Source organism: Hippoglossus stenolepis, chromosome 6 (assembly GCF_022539355.2).
Source record: "Hippoglossus stenolepis isolate QCI-W04-F060 chromosome 6, HSTE1.2, whole genome shotgun sequence".
In the NCBI taxonomy this organism is placed as follows: domain Eukaryota; kingdom Metazoa; phylum Chordata; class Actinopteri; order Pleuronectiformes; family Pleuronectidae; genus Hippoglossus; species Hippoglossus stenolepis.
In genome coordinates, this window is record NC_061488.1 from 22,300,263 (window position 1) to 22,320,494 (window position 20,232).

At 41.4% G+C, this 20,232-nt stretch overlaps 1 protein-coding gene across 2 annotated transcripts in view; it reads left to right on the forward strand.

Moving 5' to 3' along the window:
- LOC118110684 (plexin-A1) overlaps positions 1-20,232 on the forward strand; it is a 263,371-nt gene that overhangs the window by 232,580 nt on the left and 10,559 nt on the right. For both annotated transcript variants that reach the window (XM_035158633.2, XM_035158634.2), the window contains exons 25-31: positions 6,319-6,465; positions 7,457-7,616; positions 8,446-8,549; positions 8,647-8,743; positions 12,035-12,225; positions 17,208-17,377; positions 18,426-18,638. In XM_035158633.2, coding sequence (XP_035014524.2) covers positions 6,319-6,465; positions 7,457-7,616; positions 8,446-8,549; positions 8,647-8,743; positions 12,035-12,225; positions 17,208-17,377; positions 18,426-18,638 — 1,082 coding nt within the window. The remainder of the gene's footprint in view (positions 1-6,318; positions 6,466-7,456; positions 7,617-8,445; positions 8,550-8,646; positions 8,744-12,034; positions 12,226-17,207; positions 17,378-18,425; positions 18,639-20,232) is intronic.

Below are 20,232 nucleotides of genomic sequence, written 5' to 3' on the forward strand. Positions count from 1 at the left end.
CTCTCTCGCAATAGTTTGTCGTCTCCTCTCCACATGATAATTACAAAACTTTGAGTTGTCCTCATATGGCGTTATAATCCTAATCCCATTATGAGAGCTAAGCCATGATCATTATAGGCCAATGTTCATTCAGTTAATGTTGAGTGTTGGGAGAAAATAACATTAAGTTTTGATGACTGTGTTGTTTAACAAGGATGAATATAATACATCCACCAACGAATTTCACAATTGTCTGTTTGTAACCTGCAAAGAGTTCATTTTATCGTCGTTCACACTTTGCATGTGTATTCTTGATGGCTCGAGGAAGTGCGGTGTTGAATTTGGTGAGTTGAACATGTCTTCGCGGCCCAAAACTGGCCCACCAGCTCATTTTGATCAAATCAATTCAGTTTCATTTTATGAAAAACAAAAATATCTAGAATATTTTCACTGCAGATAAACCAGGTAGGATGTTTATAAAAAACTCAGCACATAACGTCCAGCACACAAACAATAAAAAGTGACATTATATTGTAGAACTGTTTGAGGAGGACTCACTGATAACAAGGAATAATTCTGAAGTAGTTTCAGAGCATGAACACAGGACAAGAGAACAGGCAGGTTTAGAACAGACCCGACACTAGTACATGCAAAATATGTATGATGCATCTAAACTGTTACTTAAATCCCTTTTGCTTTTAGGTTTATTTGCCTAGAAAATAAGAGACACAGTGTCCCTGACTCATGCATTGCTGATTTGGTTTCCAGTGATTGTTAGTGATGTAGGACTCGGAGACTATGTATCTCCCTGAACAGCAATAGCCATCATTATATCCTCAAAATGTAAATATCAGGATACAATCAGGGAGCCCTAATGAAGGCGGTGTGTGGAGGAAAGGCACATTTTGTCGACACGCGCGCAGCAGCCGAGCAGCAAAGGCGGAAAGACAAAGCAAGAGCACAACAGTGTGATGTATACTCACTCTGTCTCGTTAGTAGCTACCCACCTAATTGGCCCAGATGCTAACAAGGTTCTTAGAGCATATGGCATTGGAACGAGGGAGGGAGGAGAGAGAGAGAGGCGGGAGGGAGGGAGGAGAAGAAGGGGTTAGAGGTGGTGGGGAGAGGGAAGAAGAATAGAGGGAGTCTCGACAATTAGGAGGAAGCGAGGGAGGGAGGAAGTGAGGGGGAAGGATGTGGGAGGAAAAGAGGCAGAGACAGTTTAGTGTAACAAATGTAAAAGGAGGAGCAGCGTTCAAGTAACGACAGAAAAAGAGTGAAAGCAAAGTAGACAAGGTATTGGAAGGAGACAGTCCTCTAACTGGAAATGATGTTTCTGTACAACTAACATTCTATAGAACATAACTTTGACCAATACTTTGGAATGGGCTGTGCTTGGTGTTTGGTGATGGTTGTTGTGGTTTTTTCTTTCTCTTTTTCTTAAAGTTTATTCATATTGAACATATCACATACAGATTTCTGAATTATTAAATTAATGTTGATAGTGAATAACTAAAATAATATCTCATCTTGCAGAACAACATCCACTTGAAGTGACAACAGCATTATTAAACGTTTACATGGTTTACAATATCATGGTCTGGTTTATAAGATAAAAAGTTCAAACTGACTTAAGATACTACATATTTATTGATATTTAACCAAAATCACAATCCTCAATCCACAATAAACCAGACGATACTGTGGATGCAAACTCGCATGTCACACTCCACCCCATCCTCCTCCTCAGGGTAAATGTAGAGTGTCATTCATAAAAAGAAATAAAAACTCTAAACATAATCCAGTCGGCTATTATGTTGCCAAAACTTAAGTTGCATATGTGAATGATTTTTCAGGAGAGGGTTGTAGTGGGAAGGGTTTTTGTTACTTGAAAGGTTCAGGAGGGGGACAAATGAAAAAAGGAATGACAAGTTGGCAAAAAAGTACGATATGAATGCAGAGGCAATATTAGATCTTTTATGAGACAGAAGCTTGTTCTGAGATCAAATGTAGGGAGAGATATATCACTTCCACTTGGTATCGTCAAATTGAAATCTATTTTTAGTTTTAACAGATCAAGCCCTGATCACCTTCCTTGTCCTTGCATGCGACATAATGACATCATAAATATGCTAATTCAAATTTTACATCGTCTAGCGACATTTAGCCAGCAATCAAGAAGCTTTAGCTATTTTCCATTTACAGTGGGTCCATGTCAGTTCGGGCTTTGACCTCTTCATGTTTTGAGGTAATTTTTCCTCTTAATTACACAGAAAACAAATATCAGAAATATCATGTTTCAAATACAACGTAAGAACAACTTGTTAATTTTACTGAAACCTTCTGTGGGTGTGTTGTCTTTTTAACCTTAGAGGTTAGGAAAGATTTCTTGTAAACAAAAACAATTTCTGTTTATATTCACTATTTCTCACCCGGATGCATTATGCATATCCTAGTGGTCTAATAAGGCAGAGAAGGAAACATGAAAACTCTATGGTGATGCCTTTTAAAGGTAGAAATTAGGAGGAAAACAAAATGATTACACACATCGGACATTAGAAAATCATACAAATAAGTCTTCAGTGTGGTTGCAAGTCATTATTGATTGACATGTATTTTCAAGCATAATTTTTTTAAACTGTCCTCCTCTTACAAACATCCCAAAAGCACTTCTGTACAAACATGGTAAATCGTCTGTATTTCTATAGCACTTCTCTAGTCTTATTGATCCACTCAAAGCACTTTAAGGTACAAATTGCGTTCACCCATTCACGTACACATTCATACAGCACTTATATATCCTCCCCTTTTTCTATTACACAATAGCCATCAGGGGCAATTTTGGGTTCAATATCTGGCCCAAGGACACTTTGGTAAGCAGACTGGTGGAGCCGGGGATCGAACTACCAACGTTCTGGTTAGTGGATGATCTGCTCCACCTCCTGAGCCACAACCACCTACACCTTAGTGAATAGAGTGACACATTCAGCATCAGGAGGGCTAACCAAATAGTTTTTGAGCCAATATTTAACCAATCTGTCACTTGGATGGAGCTGCGGTCGCAAGGTCCCATCGATAGATGCACCTGACCGATCACAAGTCAGTCTCAGCTGTGAATCATGACGTTTCATTCCGTTTTTATAGCATCAAATAATTGAAATCAAATTTACTGGACAAATGAGCACATAAGAACTACCTGAAATAACAGAAACCATCATTGAGAAAAAAATGGAGGAGGTGAGTTTTATATAGTGCAGCCAACCACCAGCTACCAATCGAGACGCTTTGGCTTCTCTTTTGGGGAGCGGTCGTTTCGTCCATTTCTACATCTATGATAACATCACATACATCCAACATGTTTGCATCAAATCAAAGGTAGAGATGAGGAAGAAAATACTGTGTGAGTGAATTTGAGAGAAAGAGAGAGGGAAGATTAAATAAAGAGTAAAGGGTGGAAGATTGGTATCACAGGGAGAGGGGGGGAAAAGCCAGAGAAAAAGGAGGAATGCGTGATACAAAGAAAAAGCGACTTGTTGAGTGTGCTTGAAGGTGAAACAGATAAATTAGTACTTTTCCCTCTTCTCATCTGGACGTCATGCATCTTCACACACACACACACACACACACAGCCTGAAGTATCTCCCTGAGCACGGCACGGTCGATCATTAAACTCTCGTCTGGATGAGTATTGGCTGTGATGTGTCCTCTCTCCCCTCTCTAAACTGCCGCTGCCTCGGTCGGGAGTGTTTTCCTTTAGGCCCGAGTGATGACTAATGACAGTATTGATTGGCAAGTGTCTTTGATAGAGGGAGAAGTGGGGAACATATTTATAACATCTGGGTCTAGTCACATAAGACTCACTCTGGGGTGTAAACAATGCGAAAGACCTGAAAAGGTTCTTTATATAACAGCTGCTTTCACTCTTTAAGTCCTCGAGACAAAAGAGATTTTTACATAACACCACAGTGTCCTTCATGTTGCGAGACATTACTCTAAGGTCTGATGTTTAGAATGTCCACTGCTGTGTTAAAAAACTTGGTACAAACATGCCTTCTTGGCTGTAGATATTTAGATCTGTCATTACCTTTTTACTTCTTTTCCATCTGCAACTCACAAGCTGGAGTCTGACAATATGCGATAACTTGATCATTTTAATATCTGCTTTTAAAGATTTGATACATTGCACACCATGTCTGTATTTTTTTTGTCCAAACTTGTTGCACGTTTAAAAATATATATGCGACGTCTAGCTGCGTCAATAACAGTGCACCAACTCCGAAACTGTCATCCATCATTAGAAATTTTGGAACAGGTTTGATTTGCTGCACTTTTGAAGGCAGAGAGTTGTTCGAGCTGTTCGGGATCGATTGGATCACCGAAATTAGTTTTCTTGTTTTTGATATGTGGTCTCAGTGCTTGAGTGAATCAAACTGGGCCACTGACAAACTGAAATAGAATATAGAATATCATTTTTACAGCTTCTTGATCAGTATGGAACTCTCCTTGTACCTGATGGCTTCTCAGGATTGGATGGACCCAATGTTTTCTTTTTTGAAAAAAGTGAGAGGACCACAAAATCATCCCCACTGCTCAACTTCATTTAAATCCTACAGCGATCTTTCAAATTGAATAGAATATTTAAATGTATCAGACTCAGTGTCCGCATATGGAAAATACTGACTCTGTGCAAAGACGTTAATAATCCTTCAGTAAGAGGAGACAGAGGGAGGATAGATGCTAAGTTAAGAGGTGTGGGAGGATTTTGGACATTAGACTCAAAATGTGAATGACATGCTGTCCAGAGAACATTTACTAATGTTACTGTGCTTGTTCACTCATTAGCGTCTGTTAAGGTGGTTATAATTTGTTTTATTGCACTATAAACCTGGGTCCTGTTTGACCTGGAATGCACCTTAGAGAGTCCCAGCTTTGTAAATGCCAAGAAAGGAAGTAGACAAATTCCACATGGCCTTAGAAATAACCAAAACCTGTTATTTTTGTTATTTTAAATGAAAAACTTTCATAAAACACTGCCTACAAATCACATGAAAGAAGCATTGTGTATCCTACATCCTCCGCCATTGTGCAAATGATGCTTGGCTGGTCAGCAACATGAAAAGAGATGCGCACAAAAAAACAGATGCTTGGTCCATTTTCACCTGTGTCATCACAACAAGCATTAGACAGAGAGACATAGATCCATATTTAACTATACAGATAATTATACCAAAATAATACTGTCACATAATGAGATTAAATTATCATACATTTTAGGAATTTATGTATTTTTGCTGGTACATCACACAGAGGCTGAAGTGATCATACATGTGATAGCATGTGGGGATGCACTTAAGATATGGAGCTGTTGTCTTAAGCACTAAACAGTCAAATACAGGAGGAAGGAGCAGAAACGAATACAGAGCAGCAGAGAAAATTGGGTTTGAAATTTAACTTAAAGATTTGATTTAAAGATTTTAAACCCTGAGAGGCAGGTGTAAGAGGAGAAAGAGAGAAAAGGGCAATTCAAATGAAAAGATCCATAAAGTTAATTTACTTTATGGACAAGAACACAAGAACTCAGCACCACAACAAGAGCAAATAAGAGCAGCAATGCAACAAACTTCCCAACATTTGACAGTTTAAGTAATAATATTAAATTATAATAAATGCTGCATTTCAATAAAATGTTACCATATTTTCCACAACCAGAGGCAGAGGGTCATGAGATGAGATGAGTCATGAATTAAGAAAACCATTTTCAGGATGATCTATTAAGGATGTTCTATGTATGTATTAATTTTATCAATCAGATCTTTGTCTTACGTGTGCCTGTCCCATTTGTGGTTATTTGTCTTATATGTTAGCTATTAGCCACTAGACTGTTTATCTCGTCGGCTTCACACTCTACATGTGTATTGTTATGGCTCCAAGAAAGTGCAGTGTTGAATTTGTTTTTTTTGGCACATGATATGTTCAACATTAATACATTTTAAATAAACAGTCGACCAGTTCTCTGTAGCGGCAGCTGGGACTCAGCCACGAAAGCGACGTTGTCAATTACAACAGCAACAATGGCTGCTGATTGTGGTTCCAGCTCCACTGCACTTTGAATAAACAGGCGAACAGCTCTTTGTGCAGCAGCGGTGGCACAGCTTCAGGGTTCTGTCGCAGTCGGTCTTTACTTGCTGCGACTCAGCATCACTTTTGCTTTTTGAGAAAGAAAGCTGCAACCAGCATTACCACAGACCAATCAAACAGGCATGTTATACTGAGCCAGTTACTCAAATAAGAAAGGAGAACCACTGACTCTAGAACTTCTGTTTCCCCCTCTCTCTGTAGGAGTGTGCTGGGGAGCCTCTGTTCATGCTTTACTGTGCCATCAAGCAGCAGATGGAGAAGGGACCCATCGACGCCATCACAGGAGAAGCCCGCTACTCCCTCAGTGAGGACAAGCTCATCAGGCAGCAGATTGACTACAAAACACTGGTCAGTAAACTCGCTGTGTCTCCAGGGTTCTGCGGCTGTCCTATCGGATCTGAATCACTGCACGACTCGTTACGTTTCAGTCACATTTGACAAAGATGAAGATTTTAAAACCAAACTGGAAGTAATCAGCAGTAAGACATGACGGAGCCTCTTTTTCCCTGAATGGATGTGGAGCGTTGCTCCAGGATTTGGTCCAGGGGAAACATGAAGCTTCAGCACCAGTTATGTTTGGAGTGAGGATGTGATCTGTCTGAAAACTGGCCCAACTTAATTTCTGTGTTATTCACTTTGTCTGTCCAAAAAAAGCACTAGAGGTTTGGATTGGAACCACAGAGACAAACCTCGTTGTTGTTGAGTTGTTCTGGTCTGGAACCAAGTCTGAACTCTCAGTTAATTTTTACAAACAGTTTAGGAAAATGCCTGGATGATAATATAGCTACTGCAGTGGTGAATGTAGGGATTTCATCATCAGGGGCCATAAAGGGGCCACAATTTACACTGAGGGGCCCTTACATGTCCAACATCCATGCACAGTTTCTGATTCAGTATAATGCACGTTAAAGTCATTCCTTGTTTACTGTTAGCTCTAAAGCTTTGAGCAAAGCCTCATACTATTGTATATAATTTGAAAATGTTTCCTTTTTTAAGCCAATGGTTCTCAAAAAAGCTTAGAAAATGTTAAACTCCTCACAAATTGTCATGTTTATCTCATTGATACTAAGTGTCTAGTTTATTAAAGGAAAAAAATAAACTGCCAGGACTGGGGCACTTTAGGGACCAATCAGATTTCAGCTGGGGTCAGTGCCCCCCTGGTCCCACCCCTGGATCCGCTCCTGAGCTACTGCAAACAAACTAGGTGTAAAACTTCATGTACAATCAAATGCTCCTAAACAATGATACAAACATCTCACTTAGCAGCACTCTAGCAGTGTGCTGACTTAAACCTAATTTATTTTGTCTCTTTCCATTTTTGTGTTTTTTCTTCTGCCAGACGTTGCACTGTGTAAACCCAGAGAATGAGAATTCCGCCGAGGTGACGGTCAAGTGTCTGAATTGTGACACGATCACTCAGGTCAAAGAGAAGCTGCTCGATGCTGTGTACAAGGGCAGCCCCTATTCACAAAGGCCAAAGGCTTCTGATATGGACCTGGGTAAGAAGCACAGTGCTGCACACACATGTATGAAACTTGCACAGATTTTATCACTTCAGCTCAAAACACACAATCACAACTTGTACAAGTTAGCTGTAGTATTAGGAGTCCTTTGCTGCACTTGTCTGAACTGCTGGTTAATGTCAGTGGTCGTAACAGAGCTAGTGATGTGTTGGATGTTTACTTGAATCAAACTCAGGTGACGGGATTTTCTGTTGCCTAGAATCAGTTGACATTATTGTTATTACATATGAAATAATTCATTTTATTTTGAACACTTTGGGAGAGTTCAAAAACCCGTGAACACAACATTTGCTTATTATCACCTTATTATGTTGCTCACCTACATATCCTGCAGACACAGTGTAACATTAATGTGGAGTCATGTTCGTGTCTCCACCAGTTCCTGAGGAAAACATGTGGCTCTGTAAATGCTCCACATGTTCATCAGCAATAGTCACAAGCTCTGAGCCATTTAGTACTTTAGTACTAAAAATAATACAAGTTGGAAAAAGGAGTAAAAAGCAAAATAATGAGCTGAGAGGAGCTAACCTCTTTAAGGCTTCATGGAGCTGCAGAGGCCGACGAGACATTGGTCATTTGAAAATATGGATTTGAGCATCTTTAAGTCACGACTACTCTTCAAAGAATTGGATGAGTACACTGCAAACACATCACAAACACATGCACTGCCAATACTCAAAGCCTGCAACAGTTGTGATTAAGGAATAAAGAAAATGAAGAAAACAATATTCACTGTTTGTTGCTTAAGAACTGACAACTTGTGTAAGTTTATCTAATCCTCCGTTTTCCTTTTTTTTTTCTGCAGAATGGCGTCAAGGTCGGATGGCCAGAATCATTCTGCAAGATGAAGATGTCACGACTAAGATCGACAACGACTGGAAGCGCCTCAACACGCTGGCTCACTATCAGGTACACGAGTGCCGGTGTGCACTGCAGACAGGAACGAGCAGGCGCTGTGAGCTTAGTCGCTCTCACACTGTATTTTGTTGTGCGTTTGTTTGTGCAGGTGACGGACGGCTCAGTGATCGCCCTGGTGCCAAAGCAGAACTCTGCCTACAACATCTCCAACTCGTCCACCTTCACCAAGAGCCTCAGCAGATACGGTACGGCTCACGCTCTCCTCTTCACCTCATCCTATTTAAATCATTCCGTCTATGATTCCCATTCCTCCCTCTGCACCCTCCATTGCTCTTTCATTCTCTCTTTCTCTTTGTTTTTCATTGCCATGATTGGCTGCCTTACTTTTTCTTTTTTTCCCCCGCCTCCCTCTGAGTGAATGGCAATCCTTTTTATCCACTGCTATCAGCCCGGGCCAAGGCTATTCCATGGCTATTTCCAAGCAGTCCATAAATGACAGGCATTAAAGTAGACACCTCGATCCCAGCTGACAGAGTGAAAGAGAAGAGAGGGAGAGAAAGGGAGGACACCTGGCAGTCAGATAAACAGATAGAGGCCCAGCATCAATATTGTATACTTCACTCAAAATTTTGAATATATAGAAGATAAATGGCTCTGTAGTTAGAAAAAGCTCGACCCTCGTCTGCTACTTAGTAGGTAATGATCCTTATATTTACATTACTGCTTTTTTCCCAAGGTAAGCTGGACTAAAACTACATTTGATTTTTTTTTTGTAAGAAAGACGAAAAATGTTTTGTTGAAGGTATTATCCCCTTTTCCTGTGTTTGTCTATAACATGAAATTCAATTTGGCATTGATATTGAATTAACTCTGGTGACAGTTGTGGTACCTGAAAACACGAGAAAAATAAGACCAGAGGAGACAAAGAGAGAAGTGGAGGTCGTCAACAAAATTGAGAATATTATTAGCCAGTGTCTATTTAGCCGTTTTCAGAAATTTGTAGAATACTGGTTCAGGATATTTTCCTTTCACATATGAATAATGCAGCAGAAGATTGTCCGGGTCAGACTCGAGGAGTGTCGCCTGTGGAGAGCGTGCAGGACATGAAGAATAAATTCGGTGGCCAACTCAGACATATGCGTTCGCGTATAAAGCCCGTCTGGAAAATGCTCGAAAGCAGCTCATTGTACAATGACATCGTATATGAAGGTGGCCATTTTCACCTCCACCTTTGATATTGACATTTACACAGTGGAAACCACTTAAAGTTATCAAAAAGGTTTGGACAAATCATTCCTACACGACTGCTGTTTGAATAATTCACTCATAGTTTTCAAGTCAGCTCACAGAGTTTGGGTCTTGTCTTGGGGTTAAACTGGGCTGAGGTGACTCATGACTGTGTTTCAGCAAGCTCAATCAATAAGTGAGGCAGATAGTGACACACACACACACACACACACACACACACACACACACACACACACACACAGGCAATAGAGAAGGTAATGGCCCTCTGAAATTCATGAGGTTATCATAAAGATCAGCTCCACGTGTGATTGTTGACCAGCATGAAGAAATGTGTTTCTGCTGTGAACAACAAAGCTCCTGCTGTAAACGGCTCCTGCAGACTGGCGTATGTTTAGGCTCTCTTCTGATTTATAAGGTTGTTGGACTCCCATTGCGTATACATATTAATTTCGCTGTAAGGGAGTGCGTGTATGTGTGCATGCTGTGCTGTGTGTCTTATCTTCCTCCACTGCTTTGGCTCAGTGAATTATTTCGACCTCCCGTTCCTGCTCAGCTCGCCGTTTTTGGAATCCTCCAGAGCATAGCTATCACTCCCTCTCTCCTGTAGCAGCAGGTGTGTTGCGTGGTGAGTGAAGTGTAATGCTTTGTCTCTGACCAACCTTGGCTTGGAGCCGGGGAGGACCCTCGCCCAGTTTATCATGCATCTTTAGATTTGTAAATGTTAATGTTGTCCGGAACATTATTTGATATTTTAGGGTGATAAATATATAGATGTCAATTAGATAATAATCTGCATTAGAAATAAAGAAATAAAAACAAACAAAAAAAGGTTACAACAAATATCCACTTGACTCGTACAGACACGACCACTATGAATGGTTTCGATGGTATTATTCTTTGGCTACTGGAGGGCAGTAGAAACAAGGACTATACTGATACAATATTTAAGTTCATATAACAGCTCCGTATCGTATGGCTACTTCAAATAGGTATTTCATTGTTTTATGAAAATTATCTCTTATTATCAAGTATCTGTTTGTGGGCATCTTGACTTGAATAGGAAGTATTTGGATAAGTACATAGACTGTATATAAAGATGATATAAAGTGAAGCCAAGCATCTCAATCGCCACCTGGTGGCTAGCTGCAGCATAGCTCATAAATCCCTCCTCCTGCATGTTAGTGGATGGGACATGGACCAAAATGAAGAGTAAATGTCAAATAATTTTTTCTTTTCTCTGATTGGTCGACTACGTGTATCAGCGGGACCTCATTACCACAGCTCCACCCCCTGATCACTACTGCACAGATTGCAGCGTTCATCTGGGATATGTTGGCTTCATTTCCTGATAGTTGGAGGAAGTGGAAAGGCGTCATCCATCTTTAAAAACAGTCCATGGATCAGTGTCACATCTTCACTGCTTTAGTGCTAGTTGAGGAGAAATATGTATTTTTGGTCAATTAATTTACTGAAATCACTAAAACCCATAGTTCTCACTAAATACATTATGGCCGGTTCAGTGTTTATTATTGCGCCTTTGTGTGCTTCTGCTTTCGTGCGTGTGTGTGTGTGTGTGTGTGTGTGTGTGTGTGTGTGTGTGTGTGTGTGTGTGTGTGTGTGTGTGTGTGGGATGAGCACACATTAATGTCAGCCACCAGTAGCAATGATAGGTTTGGTATCAGAGCCACTCCGCACCCCGCTGGCAGGAGCACCGACAGCACTAGACACCATCCCACTCACCCTCATTCACTGTTCTATCCTGTGCTCCCCCATTACTCTCCATTTCACCCCTCTCTCCCCCAGATGTTTTTTCTTTGTGTCCATTTACCCCCCCTTCATCTCCCAACATTCACTCTCTCCACTCCTCTCCGCGTCCTTTCACCGAACATAAAGGGACTGCAACACGCGGCAACATTTTTCTCTTTTATCTCTCATCCATCCATTCCATATTCCCTCCTTCCCCCAGGATGGGAGATAGTCATCCCCCCCCGTGCACCTCACCTCCCTGGTTCCTTCCTCCCTCTCTCTCAACCCTTAATGGAATGGTCATAGATATGCATCTCTTTGCTTCACTCTAATCAACTCTGACACCCACACCATGAATAATGAAAGCAACACAGAGAGAAATGGTGGGGGAGAGATATTCAAGTGTGTTTGGGGGTATTTACTGGTCTGGTAAATGGCCCTAACAAGGCAAATTAGCCCTTTTGCATTCACTGCATCACGGTTTCAAAAGGAAGCTGACATAAAGCTGAAATAATCACTCTGTCTTGTGTGTGTGGATTTAGAGAGTATGCTGAGGACAGCCAGCAGTCCAGACAGCCTCCGATCCAGAACACCCATGATCACGCCCGACCTGGAGAGTGGCACCAAACTGTGGCATCTGGTGAAGAACCACGACCACTCGGACCAGAGAGAGGGCGACCGGGGAAGCAAGATGGTCTCTGAGATCTACCTGACCAGGCTGCTCGCCACAAAAGTAAGACGCAGGGGAGGATCCTGCACATCTGTGTGTTGTTATTTTCTCAAACAGCACTTAGAAGTACTGAGGGACACTCAAACCCACCACTAAAACTCAGACTAATGGAACCTTTAAGGTTGTAGATGTGGAGGAAACTACTCACACTGACTGTCCTTGAGGGGTCTTAAAATCCTACATAAGGTAAATTATATACATTTGACATTTCCATTAAAGCATTAAGCTTTCAGAGGCATTGAGCAGAACACAAGTACATCGCAAAGGAGAAGCGTCCAGAGGGTATACAAGCTGCAAGTATTACTTTTAAAAAATGGATGTTCGAATGTAAAATGAACTCATTACTTCAAGGTAGAAACAGATCATGTGGTGTCTTTACTGTTCTATTTTCAACTATCATCCTGTAGCTATAGTTAATAGCAGAGCAGTTTCAGCAAAATGACTGCTCTTAATCTTCAAGAGGAAAACAGAAACTTGGAACAGGAAAGCAAGTAAAGCCGTTTTCAGAGAGGAGAAAAGGCCGGAACCAATTGTGTGGACTTTTCCAGGTCTCAAGACACACCACAAAGCAAATTGCCAAGGAGCGAAGGGAGTGGTTGTCCAGCAAAGTAGTAGTAGTACACAAAAGCACAATTGGGTCCTGTTACGGCCAAAGCCTCATAAATTTACTTTTGCTCAACACTGTGACTGCAACATAAAGAGGACACCACGCTGGAGTCACGATTAAAACAAAGAGTTTTTTAACAAAACAAAGAATAAACAAATAGAGGCCTGTGAGAAGAATAGAGGCCTCATACCTGTGAGAAGAAAGAGTGAGGGAAGGAGGAGGAGAAAGAAAACACAAAACACCCTAAGTTGATGATTCTCATAAACCAACATACACAAACAAACGTGAAAAAATAAATCCCAATACAAATGAATAACAGGCGCAGCAATGTATCTGCCACAACATCATACCTGCCACAGACATTTTGGACAGAGACACCGAAGCAATTTCTCCACCGCATCAGCCACTGATTGTTGACGAGCAAATTCTGCAGGAACACAAGGGAGTTGTGTTCAGTACAGATAGTCAAGTTGCAGAAATCAGAATTGTTAGAATTGTTAACCAAGAGAAGAACTTCTAGAGCTCCCACCACACACCACACACACACACACACACACACACACACACACACACACACACACACACACACACACACACACACACACACACACACACACACACACACACACACACACACACACACACACACACACACACACACACACACAGAGAGACAGCAAAGGGCACAGCAGGGCAAACCCCTTCAGCACTGGACAGCTCCACAAAGGCAATGACAGAACTGACAGTTGCCGTGCTGGATGCCACACTGTCTGCCAGCTGCTCTTGTGCCATAGATTTTTTTACCAGGGCTAACATCAACCACGGCACCACCTGGCTTACTGGCTTTTCTTCTGCGAAGCATGAAAAGTTTCAATGATATGTCCCCGCTTTTTACAATGAAAACAAACTCGGCTCTCTCTAGTGGATCTCCCTTTAGGCACCACTGGAAACACTGACATCAGCCGGCACCACAAAGTGAGTCGAACCCTTGTCTGACCCGCTATCATTAAACCGAGCGTGCACAGCCACCTTTTCACCAAACACAGATTTGTGAGTGAGAACATATTCATCCGCAAGAATCGCAGCATCTGAATATTTAAGAGTCTTCTGCTCATTCAGGTAAGTGGAAGCCCTCTCAGCCAAGCAGCTTTTAAAGAGCAAAAAGGTTTTAAGGGCACTTAACGTTTTCACACCCTGTGCTGAGCACCACCTGTCAAATAATGCCTCTTTCTGGCGAGCAAACTCGACATCGGTTTGAGACTCAAGTTTTCTGTATTTGCGGAACTTCTGACGATAGAAAGTTCAGGTGCTCGCAAAATACCAGCTTTAACGTTCTCATAATCAAGGAGGCAACGCTGCATAAACCTCCTGGACTTTACCCGTTAGTACGGACTGCAGTAAAAGTGTCCACACCTCTTTGGACCAATTTAGTGTTGTTCCGACCCACTCAAATCCTTTTCATGAAAGGCCAGAACAAGATGGATGATTCTGCTCACATCAGACTCCGGTGAAGCCGAGGGAGACGCGGCTACATTCAGTTCTAATCCTTTCACAGGCAGTCTCTGCTTAGTCTCTTCCTCAAGCTTTCTCAGCTCAAGATTACGGGTCATTTCTATCTCTCTCAAATCAAGCCGACGCAACTCCAACTCAATCTCTTTCAACGTCAGCTGTTCATCCAAACCCACCTCTTCTTACTTGGGAGAAGCAGCTCCGCCCTGCACGGCTTCACCAGCTGACAGCAATCTCCTCTCTACCAAAGCAGACAACAGCTGAATCAGCCCGTACGACCGGCTTCTTGCCTTGTTTAGTGATAGAAATATCTAATTTCTCTGCAATGAGTTGAAGATTATCCTTAGTACATTTCTCCAACGCATCGGGTTACTCAGAAAATCTTGCTTATCGAACTCCATCATTACGCAGGGAAACCAATCTGCACAGTGATTTTTAAACCAAAACCACAAATATACAACTCCCATACAGCTCTGCACACAAAGTTTCATAGTCAATCCAAATATAACACGTCAGCGCTGTAGTATGCACACTTACAACGAGTGTGCACGCAAAGTGTTATGGCCAAAAACCAAACACACACACACACACACGGTACTGTCGGGCTAACTGTGCTAACCAAGTGCTACAAAGTGACACGCACAGCGAGATCGAGAATCCACAAAAGATCACTATGCAAACAAAGAGTTACAGCAAAACAAAGTAAACACGCATAGTAACCTTAGAGGACGCACCTCCACACAACAAGCAGCACACTGCCACAACTCCAACCACTACAGCCCACAAAAGGTACAACAGTAGTAGGAAACTACATCCAAAACAACAGCACCTGCTTTTAAGACCCCAGATATGTTTATGGACTTTGCAGAATCCGTCAGAGGATCTCCTGCTGTGTTCTCACAGTGGCTCACTCTGCTATGATCTGGAGTTTTTTACCTGGGGGCCAGCAGGAGAAACTCTGGGGAAAGTGCAGAGCTTCTTTGTCGGACAATTGCGTTCTCACATGCGGCCCCTCAGGAGAATGTCAGGAGATTAGCTGGAGTTCAGTGTGTGTCTGAAAGCAGCTTAACAGGACTGGCCTGTAAAGATCTTCAGTTTAGATCGGTTTAGAGTCAGCTTCATCGCTGCAATAAACCGCACTTAGGAGACCTGTACTAAAGCATTTTACCAAACATAACCAGAGCCGGTGAAGCATTTATCACGTGCACAACCACATGATTGATGGTTGGCGATAGAAAGCAGTATGTCACATTGTAGGACATTTTCTAACCAAACCGTTAACCAATGGACCCTCTGTATATTTACACACACAAACCTGTACTTCTTCCTTGTGAGGACACATGGATGACATTAATTCCCTAGCTCATAACTGTAACCGTAACCATCACAACTCACACACACATACACACACACACAATCTTCTCCGGCTCAGAGACAATCCAGCTGTCTTTCCTTGTGTCTCTCAGTTCTCTGTCTCCTAATTATACGAAGGGGGGGGGGGCAGAGCAATGGGCAGCAGTTACAAGCGAGTCGGCTTTTCAATTTCCACTGGTAATAAGAAAAAACAGATTAATAAAAGGTGGGCTTGTGGTGCAGAGTGCAGGGAGGCAGCTACAGGAGGTGTCGGGAGACAGGTAATTTGTTGAGGGATTGAAGATTTGGCCACGCATGATGAAAAAACAGAGAGGCAAATATAATTGAGTAGCTCATCTTGTCCTTGTCTATCTGCGTCCGCCTGCCCGGTTGTCTCATCTATGCAGATCTCAGCACTTCGATCCGTAACTGGGACAGAATTCATTCCTGTTCCATTTCACGAAGGCTGACTAAATGCGATCCCCAAACATTTGTGCAGTAATGGATTCAGCCAGCCGGAGAAGTCCGGGAAACAAATGTGTTGTTAAGGAAATTCAGTCCCATTTATGTTGAAGAGTTGTCATTGGAGGAAAGCGTCCGAGTCGAGGAGCTGGGCTTCCTGTTTGTGATTCTGTGGAGCTCAGTGACCAGAGCGAGGCAGTAACAAAGCCTAAGTTATTGCTGTGATTCACAGTGGGACCATTCACAGTGAAAACCTACACACATATGGCCCATTCAGGGGCTGTGGACACAAGTGGCTCGAAGTGGTTCACTATATTCTGACACACAGCACTGTCACACTGTTATTTATCAGTCTCTACCTTCTCACTGACATGTTCTTATTGTCTTAACCTCTAATATAAAGGTTTCCATAATAAGTAAATGTCGTTAAAATGTCGAAAGGAATCAGGGAAAAGAAATCAGGTGGCCTCCTGAATACTATGTAGTCAGTTACAACTTAAATGACATAGTGCAGCCATTTTGAGCACATGTTTGTTCAGAGGAAACAAAAACCACAACTCATGTTGTGTATACTGTGACAACTGGTATTCAAGCTCCACTAAAACTAAAAGGTTCTCTCATTCTTATGGACCAACACTGATTACCAAGCATAATAGTTAAATAAACAGTTAAAATTACAAATGCAATTAATGAATAACTAAATTCAAATCATATAAAAACTAAACTAACATAATTTACCTACTAATAATAATTAAATAAACAATAAGTTTTCATTTTATGAAAAACGCTGACAATATCTTTGCTGCAGATAAACCAGGTAGGATGAACACAACGTTTTCACTTTGCGGCACACAAACAATAAAAAGTATATTGTAGTATGAGGAGGACTCACTAATGACAAGGAATAATTCTGAAGTAGCTCCAGAGCTTTAACACAGGACCAGAGAACAGAACAACAGCCAGGTTTAAGATGGGCACTGCACTAGTTTGAATTAAAACTAAGAAATGGAATTTAATATTCTTGTTTTCTCACTTTTCTCACTCTACCACTCAGGGTACGTTACAGAAGTTTGTGGACGACCTGTTTGAGACCATCTTCAGCACGGCACACAGAGGCAGTGCGCTGCCCCTCGCCATCAAGTACATGTTCGACTTCCTGGACGAGCAGGCCGACAAACACTCGATCAATGACTACGACGTACGACACACTTGGAAGAGCAACTGGTTAGTGAGATAGTTTCCTCTCTCTCTCTTTCTACATTTAACAATTGAAACTAACTATTGCAATGGATTTACAGTATTACAAGATGGCAACCTAAAATACAATGAAGGCTTTAGAGTATATATTATATTTAAGTCATCTCGTTTCAAATTGAAAATATCAAACGTTTGTTTCCAGCTTTTCACATGTGATGATTTGTTGCTTTTCTCAGGGGACAAAACAAAACTACTCATCACCTTGTCCTTTGGAATTTTGATTGACGTTTTTTATCATTTTCTGGCCTATTCATTTACAGCATTACACTGGAACAGCATACACTTTGATCATTTTAACATTTACATTTTGTGTGTGTTATACAGAGTTTTACACTAGTGGCTCAAAGTTTTTCTTACCAGATGATGTTCCATAACCTGTGTTCCAACTGTCTATACTACCCCAAGATTACAGTGTTTATGGGGGCTTAGTAATTATTGATGGACAGTGGTAATTAGTGGCCAAAGTGTATTTAAATGGCCTTGTAACTGAGTGTGTTATGTAATAGAATGTGGTGATAATGATAGTGTTCTGCATCCCATCTGCTAATGCCTGGAAAGTATATATTACTGAAAATAATTATTCAAACTTAAGTCATTAAATCAGTGAATGCAAGTCTGCAAAATGCACAGACAAGTCAAATAGCTGATATGTCGTACGCTTGGTCATAATTTACTGGATGAGTTCAGAACATCTTTGAACTAGTGCTGCGATATTTTCCATACATTATTTATTCCCATTTATTTGATGGTTTTTGCAAAGCATTTAGAGGACGGTTGTAAAACATTTTGCATATCTGACCAGACAACTGACACATCACCTGAGATCATGGCACCTATTGAGTGATTACAATAAACACAAGGCTTAAATGTACACGATGCACTGATCAGAGATTAAAATTAAGTAGTGCAATTCTAACAAAGTAAGTAAACTACCTGTCACAAGGGACATAGTTATTCAGGCTATTACCAGTTATAATGTACTTCCTGTAAATGTGTGTTTCTTTACCTTCTGCAGTCTCCCTCTGCGTTTCTGGGTGAACGTGATCAAGAACCCCCAGTTTGTGTTTGACATTCACAAGAACAGCATCACGGACGCCTGTCTGTCTGTGGTGGCCCAGACCTTCATGGACTCCTGTTCAACATCAGAACACAAACTGGGAAAAGACTCACCTTCAAATAAGCTTCTCTACGCTAAAGACATCCCCAACTACAAGAACTGGGTGGAGAGGTAGGTCAAAGTTTAACACAGACAAACTGACGTGCAAATCCACAAAACTCAACTGGAAACTCATTTAGTTCCTTGTACGACTTCTAGTATTAGGGCCACTTAAAGATTTTGTGAATAAAGTGGTAATATTACATGACTTAAGTTGTAATATTACCAAAAAAAAGTCATACATTAACAAGATGAATGTCTTTTAGTTTTGAAATTAAGAGAATAAAACCTGCATTAAAATAAGAAATGTGGAGCAGCCTGTTAAATTATACTTTAGTAAGGGTTTCAGAAATAACAAAATACTTAAATTGCCTCTTCGGTAGAGTAGGAGATGTTTAACAGTGGTTTTAATACACAGGTATCATTGATTACATGTTGTGTTTATGCATGATGGATTCGAAGAGGTTTCTTATTTTCTCAAAAGACAATGAGATTAATCATCTCAAGCTTTTGGATCCAGTCGAAGGAGAACTTGGCAAGCACGAATACTCTGTTGTACTTATGAGCTGGTGGAGTAATAATAGTAATAGTACATTATATTTATATAGCGCTTTTAATAGTGTTAATGACACTTTACATCAAGGTTAAAACCAGAGAGAGCCAATAAAAGCAAATACATAGAAATACGAAATACATCATATGTCATATAAAAGCAGTTCTGCAGAGGTGAATTTTGAGCGATGTTTTGAAGGTTGGCAGGTCAGTGCAGCCTCTGAATGGTTGAGAGAGGCTTCCAGAGGGAGGAAGCAGCTACAGAAAAGCCTCTGTCGCCCCAGGTCTGGTGCTTGGTCCTGAGTGGAGGTGACAGGAGGTTGGCATCAGAGGAGCGGAGGCTGGAGGAGAGAGGGTGGTGGTGGTGGAGCATAGGAGGGAGCCTGGTTATCGAGAAATTTGGGTGGAAGGTGAAGAATGATAATGTGACAAGCGTCGTGGAGACATGGGATCAAGGTTATAACGCGGTATTAAGATTAAAAACAGCTGTAATACGCAAAAATACAGGTTGAACTTTAGCCGGTTCTAGAAATCAAAGATTGGAGCTGGGTTAAATTGGTGTGAAGCAATCATGTGCTGTGATTACAACAGTCTTGCCCTCGGCTTTAAAAAAAAAAAAAAAAAGTTCACACAGTGTAAATCTATCAGTTCTGCCTGTGACATTTGCAGCTTGACCCAATGAATCAGATCCAAGAAAAAACACTCTGACTTTAAAATCCACTTCACCTGTTAAGAATCAAGTTTAGAGAGGAACCATCCGGGTGAATAAAGGATTTGTAACAGCTGTTCGCCCTCTCTCCAAACAGAGGAACGCTGAAATACATCCTCTGGTGCACGCCACATCTTTTATTCAGCACCGAAGGTTATGGGCTGCAATCAAAAACGTGATCTTTGCAGCTGCATTACTACGTTACATCCTGCTTCTGTCTGCTACACCGATCCCTCACCCGAATGCTCTGGTGATTTATGTGTTGTTGTGAACACGTCTTCTGCCACGTTGTTCTTCCCTCCCGTCTTTTCTACATTTTTCTCTGCTCACCCCCAACCTGTCGAGGCAGGTGGCTGTCTGGTTCTGCTCGAGGTTTCTTCCGGTTAATGAGGGCGTTTTTTCTCT